Source organism: Megalops cyprinoides, chromosome 6, assembly GCF_013368585.1.
Source record: "Megalops cyprinoides isolate fMegCyp1 chromosome 6, fMegCyp1.pri, whole genome shotgun sequence".
Taxonomy (NCBI): domain Eukaryota; kingdom Metazoa; phylum Chordata; class Actinopteri; order Elopiformes; family Megalopidae; genus Megalops; species Megalops cyprinoides.
The window spans coordinates 20,476,946-20,502,327 of record NC_050588.1 but is presented as its reverse complement, the minus strand read 5'-3'; the positions used below and the strand labels follow the sequence as shown (position 1 = coordinate 20,502,327).

General features: G+C 43.1%; 1 protein-coding gene across 1 annotated transcript; it reads left to right on the top strand.

Moving 5' to 3' along the window:
• Positions 1-7,918: 7,918 nt before the first annotated feature.
• LOC118779023 (bone morphogenetic protein 7-like) lies at positions 7,919-25,382 on the top strand. The gene is made up of 7 exons (XM_036530846.1): positions 7,919-8,318; positions 18,482-18,674; positions 21,064-21,212; positions 22,371-22,568; positions 23,923-23,996; positions 25,016-25,126; positions 25,233-25,382. The coding sequence occupies exons 1-7, from the start codon at positions 7,919-7,921 to the stop codon at positions 25,380-25,382; spliced, it is 1,275 nt and encodes a 424-aa protein (XP_036386739.1).

Genomic DNA, 25,382 nt, shown 5'->3' with positions numbered 1-25,382 from the left:
TTAAAGATTCAATTGGCAACCACACATTTTACAGTTTTGCCAGCAAACTGGCCAAATATTTCCACTACGGGGCGCTGTAATATCACTTTAAATTCCCGAGGCAGCGTTTCTTCAGCAGGTAAATGAAGGGTTATTGATTCCAGATTGCTATTTTAGCTGCTGTATCAGCTGCATCTACCAAAATACTTGTTCTAGTATTTTCTTTCGTTATAAATGAAGACAGACTTTTAACACTTAGTGTGAAATTCATATCTTGTAGAATGTTGCTTATGTACTTGGCAAACGCAACTTGTTAAGATCATGTCATCAAGCCCTTGGATATTAATAACTTATATTAATATTATAGGACTAATACAGTAAGGTTTACAGCCTAAACATGTGAGATTTTGAAGAAACTACAACAGATAATACCTGTGAAATTAGTGAAAATCAATTCCTATATTAATGGGTCAAGCAATGACAAATGAATAACCATGCATGATACAGTGGCATACACAATAGTGAACACTAGCAGTAGCAGAGTGATAATGATGTAGGTATGCCATGTGTCACTTTGGGAATTAAACCCATGTGTGTGAACTAATGGGCAGTCTCTCACCAGTCTCTGAATGTCAGACAGAACGAGGGCCAGCCACGTCAGTTTCAGGGACACGGACACAAAAAATAGATCCAAATGAGTACTTTCCTGAATAATAATGTGAGTGGATTTTCCCACACACAGCAGACAATAATTACATACTGTTATGCAGAAGGGTTTCATAGGCCTGAGTGAATGAGTAATAATCTGCCTGGAACAGCCACTCATCCACACTTATAGATGGCTATTATGTCAGTACCTACGCAAAGCAGAAACATTCTGTAATCACCACACACTTTAAGAATCATTCTGAGTATTTTGTAATTCACTGGACAAAAGTCATTTGTTGCATCCTTTTCTTGCTTTGTGATGCTATGGCAGTAGAAAGCCACGGAAAGTGGCAGCCAGAAAATCAGATGGGTTAACTGAATTTTCCTGCATGCAGTCCAGAAAAAAATTGTTAAGAATTTCCAACCTAGAATAACATCCTGACCACTATACTAAGTGTGTTTGTCACTGGGTGTGCTCACAGAACGTCACAACATGAGTCTGTTCTTTTCACCAACACGAAAAGCAGTTGTGTTTGACTGGGTTCACAATGCTGTGGAACTCCAGAGAAGGGCCAACAGAAATAGAAAAACAAATGGAGAGCTGAGAAAAATAAACAAAAAAGACAGTGACCCGGTATCAGCTATGGAAAATAAACAATGTGTGCTATTTTACACAGTTGGGTTATACTTCTATGATATGGTAAAAGATTGACCAAGGATCGTCTGCCGCTGTGGACCCTTTAAGTATTCAGTAAGTACTAGAATCTTGAGAGCATTTTAATTTCAGAATGCTGAATTCACAGCTTTTAGCAGCACAGTCCATGTGCTCTACAGCTGTTTGATGTGGAATCATGCAAAAGTGGCTTTTTTCTAGGCATGAGGTCTGCACACATTGGAAACATTACACTCTTCTATGGATTGCTTCCTTCAATTATTTTGAATGTTTGTGAGTTATTTTATAGCCTTCATCAAAATGACACCTATTTATAGTTAGGAAGTTATTTCAGCTTGAGGGCTCAGGGCATACAGCTGGAGGCCTTCCCAGCAACTATTTTTTGCACTCCAAGAAATGTCTTTGAAACCAGACCACCACATGACACATCACAATGATGCAGCTTACTTGAGAAAGCTGAATGTCAGGGTTAAATTGATGCCACCATCCTGTGTGTTTTTTTTCCAAGTTCCAGGATAGGCATAGAACATAGTTTAATTACAAATGACATTAATTCAATTAGAACATGTAGCCCTTGAGTCTAACACAGACATAAGGTAAGAAATACTCAAGCACAAATGATTAAACTCACTGCTGTATATGATTCACAAATCATCATCAGGAAATGAAAAGGAAATTGTGTAAATATTGCAGCCATGTTTTGTTCCTGTAAACCTAACAAGATGATAAGGAAAGAAAACATTTGCTGCAAAGATCCTCCCTTGTCGAGCAGATATATGTAGAGTACACCTGTTCTCTCTGCCTGGAATGGTGTCAGCATAGGACTGATGTAAGTTAAAAGATTTTCCCCAAGCTGCAGGGCACGTAGCACCTCATTGGGCTACATGAGGCCACATTAGCACCTCCTGCAGCATCTCTTTCCACAAGACAGTGACTAATGGCATTTGCAGGGATTTTCTATTGGTCTATTTTTCTGTTGGTTTGTCTTAGCCTGTCCAAAAGACAGATATGTCATATAGTAAAGCAGCTTATAAGCCTGTAAAGCATTGCCCTATTTCAGTAATAACGTTACCATAAGAGATTGAAGATGAATGGGAGTCTGAAACCTCTGTTTGCATTCTTTTTACAATTACAGAACTATCCATTACTGGGACCCACTGCTGTCTGTCACATTTTGATCAGGTTCAGATGTAAACGAATGCGTTTGGTGGAATAACGTGACCCCTGTGGGAATCTGACATGTAAAACACAGTCTGATGCACATGGCAGGAAAACGCTTTTAAAAATTATATTAAGACCACATTAAGGTAATATTGTAACTGGGCAATTGGACAACTAAGGGGCTGCAATCCAAAAGCAAGAATGCTTGATTGATCTGATGGGTGGATACACTTTAAGCACATTGTGACCTTGATATCCTCTTCTTACAAAGACAGTCTGAAGTAATATTATCAGTTATTATTATAGTTACATCAGTCCAACTAATTTTATGTCAGGGAAGATATCTGCTATAGATGTATGTTGTTGTTATTGCTCTCTAAGGATTCAGAAATGGATGTTACTTGTATGTATGACTGTAACATGCATACTCACATATGCAGAGACATCCACAAATGTGCTGTCCCATTCACAGGCATACACACATACACAAACACGCATCCAACAGCCGCCTTTGAATCCTGAACATGTTTGTTTTCTGTGAAACACAATGTGACAGTGGCGTTGTCCTGCAAATCAGGAAGCAGTTTTAATTTCTAAAATATGTCACAACTGCTTCTAATTAAGGTTTATTTGCAGCTGCTTGGCCAGAGCTCTGCAGTGCAGTTGAGACTGCTGGCTTTAAACCTAGGACCCTCAAAACATTTTCAGGTCCTTTGCTACCCTCCGGCCATACCACCGCAGAGCCCTGAAATTCCAGGACTGTCCCAGCACTGAGGGGCTACAGAGGGAACGCTTTGATGGAGGAAAATGTAGGAGAAGGAGAAAAAGCAGACATTCGTGAGCTCAGATGTGGAACCATGCAGCTGAAGCTGTGCATTAGAAACAGAGAGGATAAAGTCTTTATGTTTTGTAGAGCTTTCAGGGCAACACGTAGTGTAGTGGTTGGAGCAGCGGACATCTCATGTGAGCTCCAGCTTTTATGCTCTGGTGCAAGATACATTGCATCACTATCAATTGTTCATGTGACAAACTGCTGAAAGATTTTGTAATCATGATGACAGTAATTATTTTTAATAGTAATGATAATCATAATTATACAATTCATCAGATGCTTATGACAAGCATCTCATTTGTCTTCTGTGCCAGTAAAAAGAAGCTTTTTCTTGAGCCAGATGTAACTGCTAGTCAGCTGTTGGCCAACAGCCCATGATCTGTTATGGGTACAAAACATTTCCTTAGTTTTGTTTTTCCTTTCTAATATAAAAGAAACAGATTTTCCTTCAGGTTTTTTTACTGGTACTAGGTAGCCAACTGTACTAGGCAGCAGTGTGGCATAATTGTAAGGTGCACGGTTTATAACCCAAAGATGGCTAGTTCGATACCCAGGGGGCCACTGCTGTTGTACAAGGAAAGCTTCATAACCTTAATTGTCTCAGTACATATTCAACCGTATAAATGGATTAGGTGTAAGCAGTATAAGATGATAAATTGCTTGATAAGAGTGTCTGCTAAGCAAATATAATGTAAATGTAATTAACCTGGAGCTGCTTGCCTTAATCTGTGTGTAAACTACAGCAGGCCATGAGTGGAAAGACTACCCTAAGAACATGGCCACGTTCAAATCTGCCTCGAGATAGGTTAGAGGAAGAGGCCATTATATCTGCCATCACTGATCCTCATCATCATCAATCCTTCATAGAGCAACTATCATAATCTTCAGTATTTTCAGCTGCCACAGATCAAACTGACATCACACAGAAAAATACAAGGTCAGAAAGTCCCCTTTCATGAAAGCAGGAAGATCAAGAGCCAAATTTAGGCTGTTTTCTACATCAGATGTTACTGTCAAAGGAGCAGAATCCAACAGCAAAATACATGGGATAAAATACACTAAAATGTCTTTCAGTGTGATGCATTTGAGTTTCGTAATGTGTGTGTGTTTTCTGTAGTTTCAAGGTTTTCCCTGACAACCTTCTGCTCCTGATTGTTTAATGAACCCTTACTGAACGGGGGCTGTGTTTAAATGAAGGAGACAAGCAAACAGAGTGGTTGAAATCCGCAGGGCATCGAAACAGCTGTGTCTCATGCATCTGCCACTGGTAGGCAGGGCATTGTCACAAAGGGATGGTGACATCAGACACTTGGCTCCACCTGCCTGGGTGTCTAACAGAGTAGAGTGCGGAGTATTGCTTTCAGAGCACAGTCAGGCAGTGCGGAAAATATAGACAGGGAGGAATGTGACCTTTAACCTCACATCACTTTGTTTAAGGGTCAGAGTAAAAGAGCAGAAGAAACTCTTTACTGTATCCTCTGTGACATTACTCACCTGCTGTCACCCTCCACATGAGCTCAGCCTGCAGCATTTAAGGCAACACCTGAAATGAATATCCAGCTGCCCTTCACTGCAGTGGCTGATCATGTAAATCACAGGGTCAGGGGTGAATGTGCTTCATGTGAACACAAGGCAGCTGGGTCTTATTTCAACTGGCAGGGCAGAGCAGAACTGTACATGTGAGTCATGCTAATGCAGTGGTCTGTTTGAGGTATTAATGTATATTTTCCAGCAGGTCTGAAAGAAAAGGGAACATGATGGAGAGAGAGAGAGAAAGTGTGTGTGTGTATCAGAGAGAGAGAGAGAGAGAGAGAGAGAGAGAGCGTATGTGTGTGTATGCACATGTGCATCTGAGTGTATGTATGTGAGCACATGTGTGAGCATATGCATGTGTGTGAACATGTGTATGAGTGTGCATGCATGTGTGAGTTTGTTTATTCTCAGAGCAGAGCTATTAAGGTTTGCAGGTGGAGATGTGAAAAAAACCTAGGAAAAAAAACACAAACCAGACCCCACATTCCGGAAAATGACTTGGAGACATTTTTCCTTTAAACATGGCCCTTCTGTAGACTGTAATTGGATCAGGAAGGGTGGATATTGAATTTGGAATTTGTCTAGGTTGCACAATAGGTAGAGGTGGTATTCTGAGATTTGTATTGTTTAGTTTTTTGAGTGCAAAGAATACGTGCTGGATCTATACTAGGCAGCAGTATCACCCGACTTCACTAGAGACTTCATCTTCACTATACCTGATATCTGGGTTAGTACCCTGGACAGAGGTACAGAGATATGGCCGTAAAGAGATGTTTGGTTTTCCAGACGGTGAAGGAGCAGCAAAATACTGTCAGCACTGTGACAGCCACTAAATAGATGTAATCAATCAATCAATTATTTGGTCACAATAAAAAAATTGTGCATTTATGTTGCCCCGTGTGTATCTGATTCCATATTTCTTTTCTCTGCAACATCTGTAGAATCCATTAATTTCTCACCTCCTACTCAGCCCAGCTCCAGGTCCAGACCCTCTTACTTTCCCATTTGGACTGCAGTAACTCTTTACTTGTTGGTCTCCCCGCATGTGCCTCTCTTATTTATAACTTATCCAGAATGCTGTGGCTCAGCTTGTCTGTAACCCACCAAAATGGTCCTGTCTCACCTCTGCTCACCTTCCTCCATTGGCTAGTGGTCATGGCTTGCATGAGATTCCAAACTCTGGTGCTGGCCTGCTATGCAGCAACAAGGACAGCATCCGCTAACTTGCAGGCTGTCATTAACGCCAATGTTCCCTCCCAGCCCTCTTTGCTCCACAATCTCTGGTCCCCTAACTATTCCTCCTCTGTGAGCATGCACATGCTAGTCACAGTGTCAAGACAAACATGTTCCCCATCATCATCATTTACATCACGATTTAAAGAAAACATTCACATTTGATAAGAGTGCTGAGGAAACGTTTAAATCCGTGCCCACAGCCCGGCTCAGTGCGGTGCATTAATGTTACCATTACCTACATTTTGCTTGTGCATGAGTGACTGTCTCTGTGCTACATACTCATTTTGGAAGCTTCATTAACGGGCTCACAAACTGTTTATGTCTCTTGTGTGAGAGTTTGCATAAACTAGTGCTGGGGGCTCCACTCCTATGATCACATTACTGTGCGCTGATGCGTCTGGAAGAAGTTTTCATTCAAAAGCCCTGTTCAAACCTGCATCAAACAGTGTGGACTGGTGGTTGGGTGCGTAGCCTGAAAGCTACAAGTTCAAAATGGGGTTCAGGGTACCATAAGTGAGATGGGAAATTTTACCCTTAAGTTAGAAGCTTAACCAGCATTGCTTTACTTAAATATACAATTGTAGGAAAGGATAATGCATAATGCTAGCTATTTATGTACCCTATAAGGATGGCTGCCAAACAAACAAATAACATACATTATGTATTGTTTGTTATGAAACATGTAATGAATTGTTCAAAGCACTGGGCTGTCCTGCTTCTGGTTGTGGGTTGGAACGGGACACTGCTGCTTTACCTTTGGGCAAGGTACCTTATCTCTGTCATCCCAGAAAAACCTGGCTTCACAAATGCATCAGGAGAACTTTCCATTGTTGTATTTGCCAAACACTGAACAGGCCTACTAGGCGTAGATGCACCGTGCTCAGACAGCTAGGAAAGTCGAATCCATCTATAACATAGGGCTGGGCGACTCTACTCATTAATGATAGGCCGATAAATTAAACAAAACAATCGAAGGGCAGGCACGGGAGAGAGACGCGTGATATAGCGAGCTACGCAGTTTCCAAACAATTACATCATCCTCCGTAATCCTGTTAGCAAACCTGTACTTATCTGCAAGATCTTTTCAAGTACTGATTAAAGTTGTCTAACTACAGTGAATTAATTTAAGTCGCCCTGTCTTTTTTCTGTTGGCGTAATTGCTCCCTCCCAAGGCTCAGCTAATCCACCTAATCAATCAAACCCCGTGAAGGCATTAGTTGCTTCGCCTACATCAATAACGAAACAGTCAGCACAAGTTGAAACAGTCACCGGCATTGCCTGCAGACAAAGGAAGCGTCTAGATGGGTAATTAAGACGACAGGTATTTTTGAACGCGTTTAAAGACGGCGTCTCCACCCATCCCACTGCATAGAGAGAAGAGCGAACACGTCACGAGAGAAAACCTGTATCTCGCCCACCTCAGGCTCTTCACCTCATTGTCGTTACAAGCTCCACACTTTGAAGCCTTTGCGTCTCGGTCAGTGGCACTCACGGCTGCGTCCTACCCCTCCCTACAGATAGAGAGCTTAAAAGGTTGCTGTCTGTACGAGGAGAGCAAGCCTCGTGGAAGAGATGACGAGGGTGTGCGTGAGAAGCAGTTCTGGAAAGAACAACGAGAGCGTCTTGAAACAACTTCACGGGAAAGTGGATACTCAGACACTACTCTGGATGTAAAATAACGAACAAATGCATCGACAAAGACACCTTTCCCACAGTATGCTCATCATAAACACACTGAGCTGGTTGAGTCTACACATTTACCACTTTGTTGTCAGTCTGATCGGTGGCTGTTGAATACATTGTTATGGGATATTAGTAGGCTATCCATATATACTTTACTGCGCTACTCATCGGCCATGAATTTACATTCGAATCCATTTGCTCCAGCGCTAGTGCTCGTTTGGTGTTACTGTGTATTGACTGAAACAGTTTTCACGAATTTCACTTTGCACAATGACGTGCACTCCAGTTTCATCCACCGACGTCTAAAGAGCCAGGAGCGCAGAGAGATGCAGCGCGAGATTCTGTCCATCCTGGGACTCCCGCACCGGCCCCGGCCGCATCTCCACGGGAAACACAACGCAGCCCCGATGTTCATGCTGGACTTGTACAATGCTATGTCCACCGAAGGAGACGAAGAGGGCTACTCGTACCCATTCAAACAATTCTTCACAACGCAGGGACCCCCGATCGCAACTCTGCAAGACAACAACTTCCTCAACGATGCCGACATGGTCATGAGCTTTGTAAATCTGGGTATGTACCTGCACTGTCTCTCAGATATCTTATTATATGTTGAACACTTACGCATGCCTTCCCAACTCCCATCTTTTTCCAACTATACTTTTTCAGCGATCACAGTTTAACACATCTTAATAAGTATAAGGGAAAAACTGAACACCGCGGGAAAGGATGTTTTCCAGGAGCCAAATAATGTAACAAAAATGCATAAATGCACACACACACACATATATATAGGGAGAATGTTTTTTTCCCCTTAAGTTTAAAATCAAAATAATTTCTCCGGTCACGACATGCCCTCGAGTCCCACGACGATCAATCAGTGCTGATGTTGCATACAAATTAATCCTTGTGTTTGAGTAACACGTTTTGATTGCTCCCTCTCTCTTAGCATATATAAAATAATGATAGTTTTTTTTGTTTAATAATAATATTTGTTCGAACTTCCTTGTAAATGACCGACAGGTGATATAACTTGCAGTCTTTGTTGCAAGTTAGTTACGTAAACTTCCAAAATTTCACGTCGTCAACTTAATCTTTTTTCTAACGAAAATGCGTTTTGTTTTTGTCAGTGTAGGTAGTTGTAAAAGCAGAGAATGTTTACGGTTGTAGAAAACATATGCGTATGGATGTGTCCGAGTGTGTGGCGATTTCGCCAGTCTACTGTACATGTTCCAAAGCGCGTCTGTCGCACGGCAGCTGCGCTCTCCCGCTTAAATTAAGGGAGGCACCAACACACGCAGACAGCGAGCTAGTGGCCGGCACTACGGCAGTCTCCTCTTTCGTTAAAACATCTCAGATGGGGAAAAGATGTTTGCTGCTCTAGTATTATTTGACCATCTCGTAGCTGAAGGGAAATTGGTTAACTGTCCGTTTGAAGTTACACTTTATGAAAGAAATCTGCTTAAGGCACGAGAAGAAAATTCCGTGTTATGCTGCTTCAAAAATTCATTTTTCACCCTTAATCCTGGCGCGTGTCTGTCTTTTAAACCCAGAAATAACAGAGGAAGAAAGGTGTGAACGTGAGTGCATGTGTTTGTATCTTTGTATGTGTGTGTGCCTGTATGCTTGCATGTGTGCGTGCGCCTACATGCTTGCGTGTGGATGTGCGCCTGCATGCTTGTGTGTGCGAAGATGCAGCAACACTGATCCTTCCTCTGCATTTTCCGTTTTCTGTGTGCCTGGCTGTGAGCAATGGTGGAGGGGGGACTTCCTCTAACATGATTGCATTATAAAATTAAATCCTTTTTGTATTTCCCTTGGATACGGCACTGCAGCCCTGGTTTCACCACGGTGAAACAACAGACATGAGACCCCTATGAGCGTTGGGGTGGCTTTCCTGCCAACGTCAATATGAACCGCTAACGTGGACAGCAACTGGGGGCCGCCCACCTGGGGGCTGACCAGTGGAACAGGAGGACATTGGATTTTGTGGCCAGAGGGTTGTTGGGTTAATAACCAGGCAGGGATATTTCCGTTGGGCACTTGAGTAAAGGAACTCCACTAGGAAGGCTTGAGTGTGGAAAGCACTGGCTGTTTTAAATGTGTGTGAAGAATAAGGTTTAGGCATTTAGATGGGAAACTGCAGAAAGATAAAGATAAAGTGCCCTGAATGAGGATGGGTCATTCTAGGCCAGGCAATGATCCCCCCCCCTATGTGTGCTACACACAATATTTAGGCACTTCCTTTCGGCAAACGTCAGCTTCTAGTGAGACCTGACTCTCAACCAATCTGAAGACAGGTACCTAGAGGATCTGAGACATTGAATGAAGTCATTCCCATCCTGGTGGCAGTATGCAGATATTTAGGCAGCAAACGGTGGGTTATTCATCAGTTGTTCTCTACCCAGTGGAAACTATGGCATCATTCAGGTTTTTATTGCTCTGACTGCCTTTTCTCCAAAATAGATTACTTCAAAGATGCTCTATAAAAACATTGCCTTGGTTGGTACTGCTTTGCCTTGTAGCATGTGTTGTGGACTCTGGATTTAACTTGCTCCAGTTAGGAAACAAGAGCGTATGACACTGAACAGGGCTTTTTTTGCAGGCATTGGTATGTGATCTATCTGAGGCCCACAGCTCTGCAATATGTCTTGTAATTAAAGACAAAGTAGTTATATTAAAAAAAAAAACTGTTTTGGTTTTTCATGACTTCTGAGTGACATGATAATGTAACTTGTACGGATTTAACTTTAAACAAAGACACTAATGATTGAAAGAAACGGTGACGTAAAACGATCCATGCATTTTAATTGTTGACTGGAAATGCTACATTGCTTTTGATGTGTGCAACTGCAGCTGGCAAATGCTTCAGAGCAGTCAGTGCTGTTCAGAAGGTGTAATCCATTTTCCATAGTGAAGGGGACTGCAGGTATGTGGCTGGGTCTAGCTTGTGCATTTCGAGCAGTGGGAGTGAACACAGAAAGTGAGTCAGGGCGATGAAACAATGGATCATTCTGTTTAGAGGGTCCTGCATGTGTTTGTTAATGTGGAAATTATCTAATTGGACAATTTACTATACATAATAGAACCTCATTTTGCGAAAGTCTTTTGTTACACACACACACACACATACACAGACACACACACACACACACACACACGTACATTCACCATTCAGAGTCTTTACTGTAATGTTCTGTGAGGTCAAAAGTGGCTAGACCCCCAACCCAACACAGAGAGGCAGAGATCCAGGTGAATAACTGATCATGGCAAAATAGTGGAAAGTATTGTAAAGCTGTTCAATGTAGAAACTCTACTTCAAAGGACCTGTTAGAAAGGACTTCTTTTGTAGGGTCCTCCAGAAATGGCAATGTGAGAAAAAGGTGTGTAAAACAGACCAATGCATGTGGCAGCACTTAATACAATAGTGTAGGAGTCTGCAAAGGGAGGAGTTTGTGTATGTGTGTGCCTGCATGCATGTGTGTGTTTGTGTGTGAGTATATACATGTGCATGTATAGGTGTATCTGCCTGCATGTGTGTCTGTATGTGTGCCTGTATGTTTGTGTGTGTGTGTGTGTGTGTATGTGTGAGTGTGTGTGTGTATGTGTGTGTGTGAGTGTACGTCTGTATGTGAGATTTAATGGCGCCCCCACTGGAGTGGGCAGTTGGCCTGCGCAGCTGCAGCCTTGTTGCACACTTGCTCCTTGGACGGGGCTGTCCTACATTCCAGCGCTCCGCAGGCGGCCCCTGGGACACTGCAAGAGGCCGACGCAGATGTGCCTCCGCCTCGCCAGTCCAGAGCAGCTGTGTACAGAACCTTAACCTCCTCTTTTCCACCCGTCCCCACCCTGCTGGCCTCATCGCATCGCAAGGCTGGGCTCACGGCTGAGTGCACTCACGCAGTTATGTTTATGGGTGGGTGTTTAGATAGGGTCTTGTCAGGCCTCTGTCTGGGGGCCTTGTCTTTTTCAGACTTCTCAGATTTAGCAGTGTCTAAGTCCACACAAGTGTTGCACCTTCAAGAAAGAAAAGTAATATTTCATACTGACGAACATACGGTGGCTTGGTTGTTCATCTGTACTCAGAGTATCCTCTCTTCAGAGGGATATCTTTGTCAAGTGTTTTTCAGAGTTAAAAGGGGAGTCCTTCAAAGGACATGGACAAAATCCATTTTTCAAACAGGAGTGTGTAGTCCCCTTCACTCATTATCTTACTCCCTGCTCACCCAGTAAAAGGGTTTTCCTGTGAAATGAAATTGCTGAAAATATGTCTGTTCCAAAGAGCACATTCAAGAGACAATAAGAAGGGCTTGGATGGGATTTTTATCTTATATAATCTCATTACTAACCCAATCTTTTTACTGCTCAGTGCTTAATATTTTCTGCTGTTTACAAAACCTTGCTAACATCTAAGATTAACTTGGTGGTAATAAGCTCCTGCAAGAACATTCTGGAAGAGATTTGTGCAAAAGGAGGTGCAAAGTTTACTTTGCCACTCTTCTTTTGTGGTAAAAATAATCTGACCAGTAGAAAAAACAACCTGTCAATCTCAAGGAAATGTCTAAAACTTCTTTTACTTAATGTGGTTGGATTGGTTGTTTCATGAAGGGTGTATGAGGAATCACTTATTGCAATGTGTTACCAACATTAGTCAATGTATAAAGGTTACAAAAAAAATCATCTCCTCTGTGGCTGGAGAACGTGCTAGGTGTCGGCGTGGATTTCGCCCAGAGGCCTGGGGGCAGGGAGAGGGCCCAAGTGTTGGGCTCCTCGCTCATGGGGATGGAACAGGGGGAATATCACAAGTAAAAATGCTGAGACTTCCCTGAATTCACACGTGAGAATAGCAAACCTGGGACCAGCTGTGCTGCTGTTAAAACAAGAAATAGATTTCTAGAGAGAGAGAATGACATTAAAGCTTCAGCAAGTCAATGAAACAGAACTGCATCTAAAAAATATGGCCAGATTTCCTCACAGTGGACTGAATGTATGTGTCAATAGCAGACTGTGAACAATGGGCGGAGATGTCACGTGAGAGAAGCATCCTAGCTCACACATAACCCTGCCATAGTGTAACGTGCAATGTTGGCCTGTTTGTTAAAACATTAAAGCTGTTATTACATAAATTAAATGTGAAGACTTGGAGTTTTTATAGTGACATTAATTATCTGTAGTAAGTATGACTGCAGAACTCCAGAACTGTTTTTCACCAGTTTTTGAATATTTTTCCTGAAGTTACACTGAAGGGTAAAATGTCGATCCAGGCAAGGCAGAGGACTCCTTCAGCTGTTGAAAAGTGAGAGGATGTGAGAGTATAGACGTAGCTGAGTATACATGTAGTTAAGTGTAGATATAGTTAAGAGGAATAAAACATGGAGTAGCTGAGGGGCTGCTTCAGCTGCAGTGCGAAAGCAGCTGCAGTGCTGTCTCCTGCTTTCAAAAGCAGTCTACTTTGGAGGCCTGCTTTTAATCCTTTAATTAAACCAAATAAACGGTACGCTCTTCAATGAAATAAAAATCATGTGTGGAGACCATGCCATCTTGGGTGGTGGGTGGGTGGAGGTTGAAAGTATTTGTATAGAAACTCCCATGTCTTTCAGATGGGGTTGAGGCCATGGCCGTAACAGCTGCCAAATTAGACAATTCTGGTCCATTCCAAAGCAATAATTCTGCCTAGCAACAGCAGTAGCAAATAAGGCAGAACCATTGGACACTGGGTTATATGACACCTATATACAGTCTGGTGTCACTCGCCAAACTTTCTCTACACGGGCTGAAAGAGGTAGGTGAGGCATATTGAGCATGGTTTAAGGGTTGCATTCCTGTGTCAGAGATTCCCACCCCAGTCTAAATCTTGTTCCTGGGCATAAAGGGCAAGTTAAAATGTTAAACTCTGACAGGGCTGGGAGAAGTGTGGATAGTGAAATGTAGATTGCCAAGGTGAATGTTCCCCAATGTAAACGCACCAAATGCTTATGAGCAATTACAGCATCTTAAACCGCCCTGGTTCCTCTCCAGTCGTGTAATTACGGTCAAACAAATGGCTGGCAGAGTGCAGTGTGCACTTAAGCTCAGCCTTGGTCATCCCCCCTCGAAGCCAACATGCGCTGTGAGACACTAAAACAACATAAATACATCACAGGGTTATGATGTCATTGTAGAACTCTGCAGCTTGTGGACTGCATGTGCCCAAAGAGCGAAGTCTCCAGCTGCTACAGAGACATCCTGTTCTTCTGAGGGCAGGCGTTTTGAATGACATTACATGGTGTGCGGAAACCTCCATAAACACAAATGCCACCATGTTAGTTAAAGATGTCCAAGGCATTTCGATGCGGAGCTTTTGGAAAAGGGGCTCTCACAAATGCCAGCAACCCAATCAAGTATTGTCTGAAGGCTGTAGAAGTTGATTCACCAGCAGGAAGTGTAGCCTAATGGCTGATCCTGGCTGTTGGCGCTTGGTTTAAATAGTATAGACTGAGTTTGCAGCTTAGTCTGGTTAAAAGTACTCATAATGTACTAACCATTATTGCATTATTTATGTGCTTAGCAAACACCCCTATCCAGGCTGACATGTTTAGCTGACATTTTATTCATTTTTGCAGCTGTATATTTATATAGAACCTCAGGGGTATGACGGCAGAGCCCCACCTTAGATTTAAGCAGTCTGGGTAGGAGTTTCTGTTTCTTCAACCAAAATACCACAATGCCACAACTGAGTCAATTGCCCCCTTCCTTGCGTCATTATCCTCCACCTCTTCCTTGCCTTTCCCAAAATGCTGCAGTTGTGACACTTGTAATTTTTGGCTGCCATAATGCAACGACCCACGTTCATACTGCTATCCCCTTAAGTTGGGGGGACATTGTATGTAGCAATGCTTTGTTTAGTGTGAAGAGTGTGAAGGTGGCAGAGTGTGGCCTAACAGTCTGGTCATGTAGGTAACATGTAAACAACCTGCCATCCAACAATACCAGTAATTACGTAACATACACAGCATGAGTACATGGTTTTATTGCTAGCCATGTATGTTTGAGTTTTAGGTAGAAGCTAATACAAGACAAGGGGATTGTGCAGATAAACTCTATGCTTGTCCTAATTGCTCTACATTGACATGACAAAGAAAGCAAATTACAGTCTCTGTAGTCAACCTTAGGAGAGTAGCTGCTGGGTTGAGAAGGGTAACCACTAGGTTTGGGAGGGTAACTGCTTGTCTGGAGACAGTGGGTGCCAAGTTGTGGGGGTTAGGTACTTGACTGGGGTGGATAGCCTCCTTTCTCGGGTGGGCAACCACCAGGCTGTAGAGGATATCTAGGACAGCTCATGCAGGGGAACTTGGAATGAACATGTGTCTGAGAAATGGGGATGGTGAGGTACTCTCAGCAGGATGCTGGAAATGATTTGTTCAAGTTAGAGATTATGGTAGGCGTGGAACTTGGGGTGATGGGTAGTTTGAGGGCAGGGCTCCTCCTTGTTACCACCCTGCAGAGAGCCCAGCCTTTTGAGTATGTTTGTGTTGCTGCTGCAGGACTTTCAGGAGGAGCTTTCATACGTCTTTGTTGTGGTCAGCACATGTGCGTATCTCAAATCCAAACCCAGAGTGAGTGGTTTCACGTTGAGACCCCCCACACCCCACACCCCACACCCGGACTGGGGGAACTGGTGTTGAGATCAATGGAAATGTGTCTCACTGGTTTTCTCCTTTTTTTGAAGGCAGGAAGCTGTGGAGATGTGGTTTGAGTGGTGGGGATTTGAAAGCAGTTGATTCACTGGCCTGCCCAACCGTACTTATTTGACAAAGGCTGACTGGGCCTGTTACCCTGTAGGCTTCAGAGAGGAGACTTGATGATCAGGCCCTGATTGAGGTCCCCCTCCCTGCCAGACTGATCACACAGACCACTGCAGCTGGTGTCTCCAGCATGACACAGAAAGCGTCCAGGGACATTACCGTGCTAATTTTTGTATGTCTCAGACTTTCAGACCTCAGTGGGTGACTGGGGATCAAAGAGGTCTAGCTTTGAAACTGTAGCTCTGCTGCTTTGGTTATTCAGTAGTTGACACATGGCAGGGGCTCACTGATGACAGACAATGACATCACCACCCTGGTGTCAGTTGGCAAAAGGTCCCCCAGTCTAGTGGACAGTGGTATTAACAATGTCTCTCTTAATGCTTAAAGCTGGACCTCACTGAAGTGCAGCAGCCCAGCTCCATTCAGAATAGTGTAGAAGATGCATCTATAACATCAGTGTGAACACACGACTAAGGCTGGAATGGACTAGTATTGCAGAGAGTGTGGGAGGGGGGATACAGGGGCAATAAGAAGGGGTATAATGGGATTGGTTCCACAGCTGTGATCAGGTTTTCTCTTTCCAGACAGCAAACGCCCACTCAGTTGTATATTTAGCTGATTGTCTGAGTGGTATTTTTTCTAGCTTTTCCCATTTTTGCAATACATGTTGTGGAATCACCAAATGCACATTGGGCTTATCCTTTGCAGTTGTACAGTAGCACTGTACTGTGCGATGAATCTGTGCAGTGAGTCTAATGGGGCACAACAGTGAAATGAGCACCAATTGGAGACCCTGGTGACATACTGACCCTGGCTGATGACTGTCGGCTGACACCACTGGGCTTGACCCTGGGCCACAGGGCTTGATGCAAGTGCCTTGCCAACTTCGGCATTTAGGAGGCTGTTTTAATAGTGTTTAAGGTAATGTAGTGTGTGTTTATGTAATTTGTCCTTGTGTAGTAAAGAAATCAGAATGTAGTTGTAGTTGAGAATGTGCAGAAAATTGCCCAGAATAGCAAAAAAGTTCTGCTCTATTCTGTTTATTAGGACCATAAGAAATGAATAATGAGGAAAAATCACAGAATGCACCTGCTAGACTGTAGCCTGTGAGAAGAAACAACAGAAAAACACAGAAAATGTCATTGAGCTCAAATCTAAATAAGAAGCAGAAATGTGGCTGGGATGTTTAGAAGATTTTAAACACATGTCCATCCCTGGCAGGCTTTGATCTACAGAAAAACTCTGTTTACCTTGATGTTGGAGGAGGACTTAACTGCAGAAGAACCATTTTAAATAAAATAAAAATCTATAATTGTAACTCGTTCATAGCTGTCATATAAGCATGCCTGCCATCTAAATGTGTTTATGTCCAAATTTTCCTGTCATTCCATCAGAGGATATTATAGCTAGAAAAAATCTCAACTTACTGTGTTTCAACATGGTTCCAACACATTCCTGACAGTATTAAATTTGCTAGAACAACTGGTGTGCAGTTCTCAGGGTTTTTCCAACTTTCGTTGGACAGTGTGCACCTTACCGCATGTGTTTCTCATGAATCCTGGTAAATGAGATAAAAAACACTGCCTTTTGTTGAGTCTCACAAAAACAGTCATTGTGAAGCATATTGAGACAATTAGCATAGGCGGATACATCCTGGAATTGGTGTAGCTGAGAAGATGCAGTAAAAGAACTCCCCGCTAAACCCGGTACATACAGCGATATGTGTGTACGGAGTGTGGCAGTGCCATTCTCAATGAATAAAATCGTAGAGGAGGTGGTTGTTGAAAGGGCTTGGTTGTTTCACACTGGAGAAGATGGCGGCAGAAATGTCCAGTGTCCTGGTAGGTGCAGTCGGTAACTTTGAGTGGAAATGGAATTTGAATGAAACTCGGGATAGCGGAAGAACGGACACCCCTTCTGCAATCGTACGGCCGGTTGAAAAAGTTTTCCGATTCACATCTTTGTGCCTCCTTCCTGGCCTGGACAGCATAGGCTTTGTGTCTTACTACTTCTATGAAACAAAGAGAGAGATACAAATCTAAAGATGTACAGAGAGAGAGAGAGATAGAGAAAGAAAGAGAAAGAGAGAGAGAGGTCAAGAAAGTGAGGCAGAGAAAGAGAGTTTTAGAGTGAGGTAAAATGAGGATACTGAGACATGAGTAGAGTAACATGGCCACCAAGGCAGCTGGATACATGTCAATGAAAACGAGACAAGTGTGAAGGAGAAACAAGGGGAGGCCGATAGAGAGCAGGATCCGGCAAGAGAAAGAGAGGGAGACTAATTGTATATCCCACAAAAGACTGTTAATTGCATAATAAATTGTTCTGATCCTGTACTGTATATGGCTGACCTTTTCAACAGGACATGTTTACAGTGCAAAAACAGCTCTGGCCATTTAGTACAGGACAATCTGCAAAAAAGGGAGAATTGTAAAGAATTACTCCCCGTGGATGCTTTCCAGCAATATGTTGGAAGAGACAGAAACTGGTGTCTGCATCTGTGGATTTCAACTTGGAGTGAGCAATGCTGTGGCATCCCTTAGCGAGGTAATTAAATGCAAAACCCCCTAACATGTAAATGACTTACTGAACATTATAGGCTTAAGTATGGACACATTGTTCATTGCCAGTCCCACTTATTAATGAAAACAGGCCTTATAAAAGCCAGATGAGAGTCAGACCAGCCAATTTGAATGCTGAAAAAGACACGAAGTATTTTTCTTTCTTTCTTCCTCAGTTAGATACCTGAGGACCATAAGGCTTTTTTTTGGAGTGATAACAGTTCACTCTTGATGGGGTCAATCATATCAGAAACCTTAACGATGGTTACGCATAGTGATTTCAGCACCATCAAGAGCACTTGTGCAGGAGGTGTCAGTTCTCTCCACTGTTGTGTGTTCCGTTACGTGATGACAGGGTGTCCCTCTTTCTATTCCTTCCCCCCCGTCTCAGTGGAGCACGATAAGGAGTTCCTACCTGTCCGGAGGCACCACAGAGAGTTCCGCTTCGATCTGTCCCGAATCCCAGAGGGAGAGGCTGTGACAGCTGCTGAGTTTCGCATCTATAAGGACTACGTCCACGAGCACTTAGAGAACGAGACCTTCTACATCAACCTCTACCAGGTGCTGCAGGAGCATTCTGACAGGTGAGGCAACATGTCCCGCTTCAGATGAATCACAGAACTCTTTTTATTACAGTAGGTAAAATTTGATTGAATCTAGAGGTCACTTTATTGTAATATGATGCTGGATTTATTTGGGATCATTTATGTTTTTTTTTTTATCGAATAGCCCAGAAGATGGTTTGTATGCAAATCTGTATGCTTCTGGTGGCTAATTTCATGCACTGCGATGTTTGATTGCTGAGAAAGCAAAGGAACCTTTTGATCTACCACAAATGTCAAAATCAGACCAACTTGCTTCCCAGGATGAGAAGGTGTCTTGTTTCACACAACGCAATAGGAGTCATATTACAAATAAAGTCTTTGTTTTTCTTTCTGGGGGAATTTTTGTCTTTCTTGTCTTGTCTTTTTCTGTTATTTTAGGAAGGAAGAAACATGGTTAATGTTCTTATTTTCTCAATCATTTGCCATCAGCAGCAATACTTTGAAACAGACTTGTATTTGGTGTGTTTGGTGAATCTGAAAGAACTGTGACCCACACAAAGCTACCTCTCTTCAGCACTTCAGCACTCTACATCTGAATAATGAATGAACAACAACAAACCTTTTGAGCAGTTAATGTCAGTGTATAATTTGGTGATTACAGATGAGGCACATTTGATATCGCAATGTCCTGCAAAGCTAACTTGTTGCTGTTGTGTGATGATGTTGCTGCAACATCAGGGAAGGCTGCCTGACATTTTGAGGAATGTCAGGGAGAGGTTTGTGAGGTGGAAGGGCTAGACAGGGAGAGGATCTGAGAGACGTCCCCTGGATGTAAAGTGTTGCCCCCTCTGGGTAACACTTTACCAGAGGGGGTAACACTTCTGACAGAGAGCTTTGGTGGAGTTACTCGCCGGCTATGAAATCAGCAGCCCTTCACAAAGCTGTTGTTGTCAATTAGGGAGATGAAGTGCTCCCCAGCGTCCCACTGTTTCCTCATCTGAGCTCCTGCTTGTATTGACCCTGTCTGCATTACTCCACTTCACTCGCTCTTTTCATCTGCTGCTTCTTCTTCTTCCTCTTCTTCTTTATCTCCACCTCAGCTTTGAAAGCTTTATCGACGTTTAGGGATTCATGCCTTTTTTGATCAGTTAAGTTCTGCATGTCTGATTGTGTGCAAATCTGGTGCGTCCTTCTCTGTATCTGTGTGTATGTGTGCATGTTTGTGAATGTGTGAGTGTGTTTAGTGGGGTGTGTGTATGTACGATATGTGTGTGTGTGTATGTGCATGTATGTGTTTTTGTGTATGTGGGTGCATGTGCATGTGTTTGTCTGTATTTGTGTGTGTGTGTGCATGTGTGTGATATATCTCTCTGTTACCTGTTTCCTCTGCTTCAAACTCCATCCCAGATCTTGGTATTCTGTTCTTCTTGTGGCCTCTTGTTTTCTTGTCTTTTTGTCAGCATGGATGGTACCGGATGTATTCATTATAGTGCAGTCATATAGATAGAACTGCATGTGGCCATTAGACAGATGTACACTGTCTATGGAACTTGGCTGACCCCTTTGTAGGGACCGTGGCTTTGATCTGTTAGGAAAATGAGATGTGGTGAGTGCCATCCCAGACAAGCTTCGCCTTTGTTCTGCTGTCACTCTTACAATGCTCGAGGGCAGTGTGCCGATATTGATGCTGCATTCTAGAAACAGTGGGGCTGTGTCATGGTAAAATAAAACTCTGTTTTTTTGGGGGGACAACCATGGCTCCGATTCAGATGACAAGACAACAAGACTGTCACACACTACCAGAGGCCTCCAGACATTAGGTGTTAGAGTGGGGTGTTGTCTATGGGCTCTGCCTGAGCAGCTGAGATCACACTGTGGCCATGTCTGGGAATGCTGATCCCTTGATAAGTGATACTTCAGTATCTCAAGTCAGCACTCTTTCATTAAGTAGATTTACTGTGTGGCTTTCATTGACTGACAAGCTGTCGCTGGTTTATGACCTTACTCATCAACAAAATCACTTTAATAAATGGTACAGTTTCATACCCTCAGCAGTCGAAACTTACCCTCTTTATGTTCCACGCTTGCACACCAACTGATGTCATTTCTTCAGTGGTCTTCTCTGTTCCTGGCTACTGTCTCAGTGGTCATTCAGATGTCAGTCTCTTCCACATTTTATTTGTCGTTTTGCATTTGGGTCACCGCAGAAACACCCTTCATGTATGTCACAATACTTTAGTGATGGAGATTCTGTCTGGGTGTTCTGTGCCATTTGCTTATATGTGTTTGTGTTAGTGTGTGAGTGTATGTGTGTGTGAGTGTGTAAATTATACGCATGCAATGAGCAGTTTCATGTTTCTTAAGAACCCAGTGAACAAAGAAGTTTTGAACTCCTCTACCTGTGTTGGTGTCTGTATTTGCATTCCAGGGAATCAGACCTCTTCCTCCTGGACAAGCGAATTATCTGGGCTGCAGAGGAAGGATGGCTAGTGTTTGACATCACTGCAACCAGTAACCACTGGGTTCTGAACCCAAGCCGGAACTTTGGCCTGCAGGTGGCCCTGGAAAATGTGGTCGGTGAGTGGGGATTTAGTCTGGGATGGTTTTTTGATTGAAGGATCTGGGTTGCTCCTTCAGATAGATTTGATCTAGTGAGTGAGACAGTTATCTGTTAATTACATCATTAATTAACCAGTTGGCTTGGTAGCTGAATGTGCAGGGAATACACCGAGCAGAGATCCTGTAGCGAGAAATGCTCAAAGCATGTGATCATTTGATTAAATGAGCAAGTCTGAATTAATCAGTCACAAAGCGGAAGATTTTGTCTGTTGGGAATGCATTGTGGGGGTGTGAGAGGGGGTTACCTGAGGCTACATCTGCTTACCACAGCTCACAACAGGTGCATCATCAGACACCTCTTTCTTCTTCGCAGAGCTTGTGTATCTCCATCATACACACATGCAGAAATAGGAGAATGCAGGTCTTTATTTCATCTGGTTTAGCATATTGCCAGCAACTTTTCTCTTTTTGTTGTTGGGGGGAAGCCCAGGAACCGCTTGAGGGTATTACACTTTGGGTGTTCTGTGGGAAATGTAAGGAGTTCCTCCTTTCATGTTGGGATAAACAGGATTGGGGGGCATGTATGAGCAAGCCCAAGTGGGATACATCTCCAAAACTTCTCTTTCCTTTACCAGGGGTATTAACAACATGTTCCTTTGTTCTCTTACTATATCAGATTATGGGGAATACACCTGAAAATGGCAAGTGGGCACCTGACTGAGCCCCTGGCAGCTCTGCTCTGTGTGTCTCTTCTTCAAAGATTTTCAGATTATAGAATGCTCAAAAGAACAAGTGAAAAACCACATTTTCAAATATGTGCTACGATAATACAAAAAACTCATCAGTGAGGAGATCATGCATGCACGGATGCACGCATGCATGCAGGCACACACAATTACACACACACACACACACACACACACACACACACATAAATGCACACACACAAGCACATACAGCGTGGGAAAACACTTACACACATCCTTGTTGTAGCTCACTTTGCCTGCTTGTCACACTGCTGTTTTCAGTGAAAGGCTTTTTTGTCATCAGCACAAAGGAGTATATTGCGCAGGATGAGATTTGGTCACCACTGCTGTCTTGGTGAATTACCACAATGCCTTGTGGATGAGCTGGAACTGAACAGTGCACATTTTGTCTGACTGTCTCCCTCTGCAGGTCAGAGTTTGAACCCTAGGGTGGCGGGGCTGGTCGGCCGGAGCGGGCCTCAGAACAAACAGCCCTTCATGGTGGCCTTCTTCAAAGCCACTGAGGTCCACATTCGCAGCATCCGTTCCACAAACAATAATAAGCGCAACTCCAACCGATCCAAGAATCCAAAGGGCCAGGAGGCTATTAAAGCAGCTAACATTGCAGGTACCAAGACAGGCCATTAGGGGGCCTCAGAATCACATCAGTAAACACATTTCTGTGCCAAAGTCTACAGCTGTAGGGTTAACAGGAAAATTTCTAATGTGGATGTTCAGCTCCATTAAGGTCCACTTAACTCTATTGAGTTACGAATGGAGCTCACAAAGAGACAGCAGGGAGGGAATGGGGAAATGGCAGCTCTGTATCAATATAGCACATCTGTCTCTTCAGCGTGCTACTGCACCCTATGATGACTAAGGTCCGAAGACTCCACTTTCCAGATCCAAAACCTCCAATTTGAATGGCGAACCTCAGCCAAGAGCCACCAATTTAAATTTTAAACCCAGCCCAGACCCACCCTTTTAAACTTCAAAATAGCTTTGATCCACTCTTTTAAACTTTAGACCAAGCCTTAAACCTCCCTCCCTTTAAACCCTGCTTATCTCCACCTTTTTAAACCTTTAAAAGTACAGTCCAGAAGTACCCTTTTAATTTCAAAACCTTCATGAAACCCCCATTTAAAATTATAAGTGCTTCATGGTACAACCCTTTAAACTTTAAACCCCTCATGAAACCACACTTTTAAACTTTAAATGCTTCACAGAACCACACTTTTAAACTTTAAACCACTTTAACCTTCGTGGAATGACCCTTTTAAACCTTAAACCCTGTGTAGAACCACCATTTTACAATGTAAAATTTATAAATTGTTTTCACAAGAAGACTATCGTATTTCTCAAAGCAATCACAACTCTCATTGTTTATGTAGGGACTACAACAGTTATCTTTAATACTTCTGTTTTGCATCACTTCCTCCTTTTGTTTATATATAAAACCATAACAGCCAAGAAAAGACTATTTGTGGTCTATACAGTGATGGCTTTGATTATGCAGCAATGCACAAGAGATTAACAATACACACAAATGTGTGGAATGGTTCCATCTGGATTTTGTTTATGGAACACATTTCATAATGACCTCCAATCAGAGTTGAGTTAATTTCCTGTGGGCTTCCAGTAGGAAGGAGTCAACTGAATTGTCACTGAAAAAAGAGATCTCAGATGGGACACGGTTAGCCAATCAAAACATCACCAGATCAAACAAGCCCCTTGAAACATCCACTGACCTGTTTTTTTGTGACAGAGTCAAGGTGCCATCAACAATCCCATATTGAGGTGGTGGTGGTGTGGGGGGGGGGGGGGGGGGGGGGGGGGGGGGGATCACACTTAGGGAGTAACTGTCTTTTATGCGCTGTGATGTATTAATTGTGTAATGTACTCTCTCAGACTGTGTCACATGTGTAGTTGTTCTCTCTCACGCAAACACCCCCTCCCCTGTCTCTGTTCCCCTTGACTTCCAGAAAACAGCTCTGACCAGAAACAGGCCTGCAAGAAGCATGAACTGTATGTCAGCTTCAGGGACCTGGGCTGGCAGGTGCTGACCCACACATCCATTTTCCCTCAATCCTCACTTTCTTCTTCCTCTCTTTCACTGTGCTTCTGGCTTCAGCTTTTCTCTTTGTCCTTCCACAATCCCACTCTTTCAATCCCATTCAATTGTTCTTCCTCCCTCTGTCTCCCTCTCACTCAGTTAAAATCAATTTAAAGTGCTTTATTAGCATGATATACAATAAGTGCATATTTCCAAAACATAAACAATAATTACTGAGAAGTTCAGAAGCCAATAATACAAATATTAAGATACTCCCCCTCTCTCTAACTCTGCCTGTTTCTCCCCCAATCTATAACCAGTCTACCCCTTGTTCTCTTTTTCCTTTGCTACCGCCCTTTTTGTCCCCTCTCCTCCATCTGTATATACTGATGTAGCCCTCTCTCTTCTTCATCAGCAACAGTTACTCTAAAACAAGCCAGGTAGGGCCATATTGCAAAAGCTCCTTTCCGTATTATGGACCTCTGCTATTTGTACAAGGCAGTCAAATTATGTTTAGAGCAGTTACTCATGCGATTACTTTATGGGCAGCAGCTGCATCGTAAACTGAGACAGTTTAACGATGCCTAATGAAGTCAGTGGCTCAGCAGCAGAGTGAGGTTGCTGAGACATTCATCCTGCTCAGATAATTGAATCTGGAGCTGTACAGCATAGCATGCTTCTGCCAAGCGGTAATTTTCATGCGGTTAAAAAAAGGTTTAAGAAATAAAGTGGTTTTCCATTGTTGCTAATGGTGATTTCCACACTGCCCCTGCTGCTGCTGCTATGCAATCACCTAGCTTAGTTTCATTTCTGTTGCACTGTTTGCCAGTTTCTGCCACTGTAAGGTAGAAATCTATTCATTACTCATGGACTAATCCATACAACAATGGCAGAAATCAAAAATGAATTGTCGCTGGAAATATCATGAAATATCATGGAAATGTATGTGGTTTGAAGAAGAGACAGTGAACTGTTGCATTGGAGATCACATGAAAAATGCTCACATGTCTCATGACTCTCAGGATTGGATAATTGCGCCGGAGGGCTATGCTGCATACTACTGTGAGGGTGAATGTGCCTTTCCTCTCAACTCCTACATGAACGCAACCAATCATGCCATTGTGCAGACGCTGGTGAGAATCTTCAGTAAACCTCCTATTTGCTGTATCTTTTTTATCTTGTGTGATGATTCCTGTGGTATTTTCTGTTTGCCACTTCCTGTGTCTGTCCCATCCACAGGTGCACTTCATAAACCCTGAGACAGTGCCCAAGCCCTGCTGTGCTCCCACCCAGCTCCATGCTATCTCCGTCCTCTACTTCGATGACAGCTCCAATGTCATCCTCAAGAAGTACCGCAACATGGTCGTGAGGGCCTGCGGTTGCCATTAG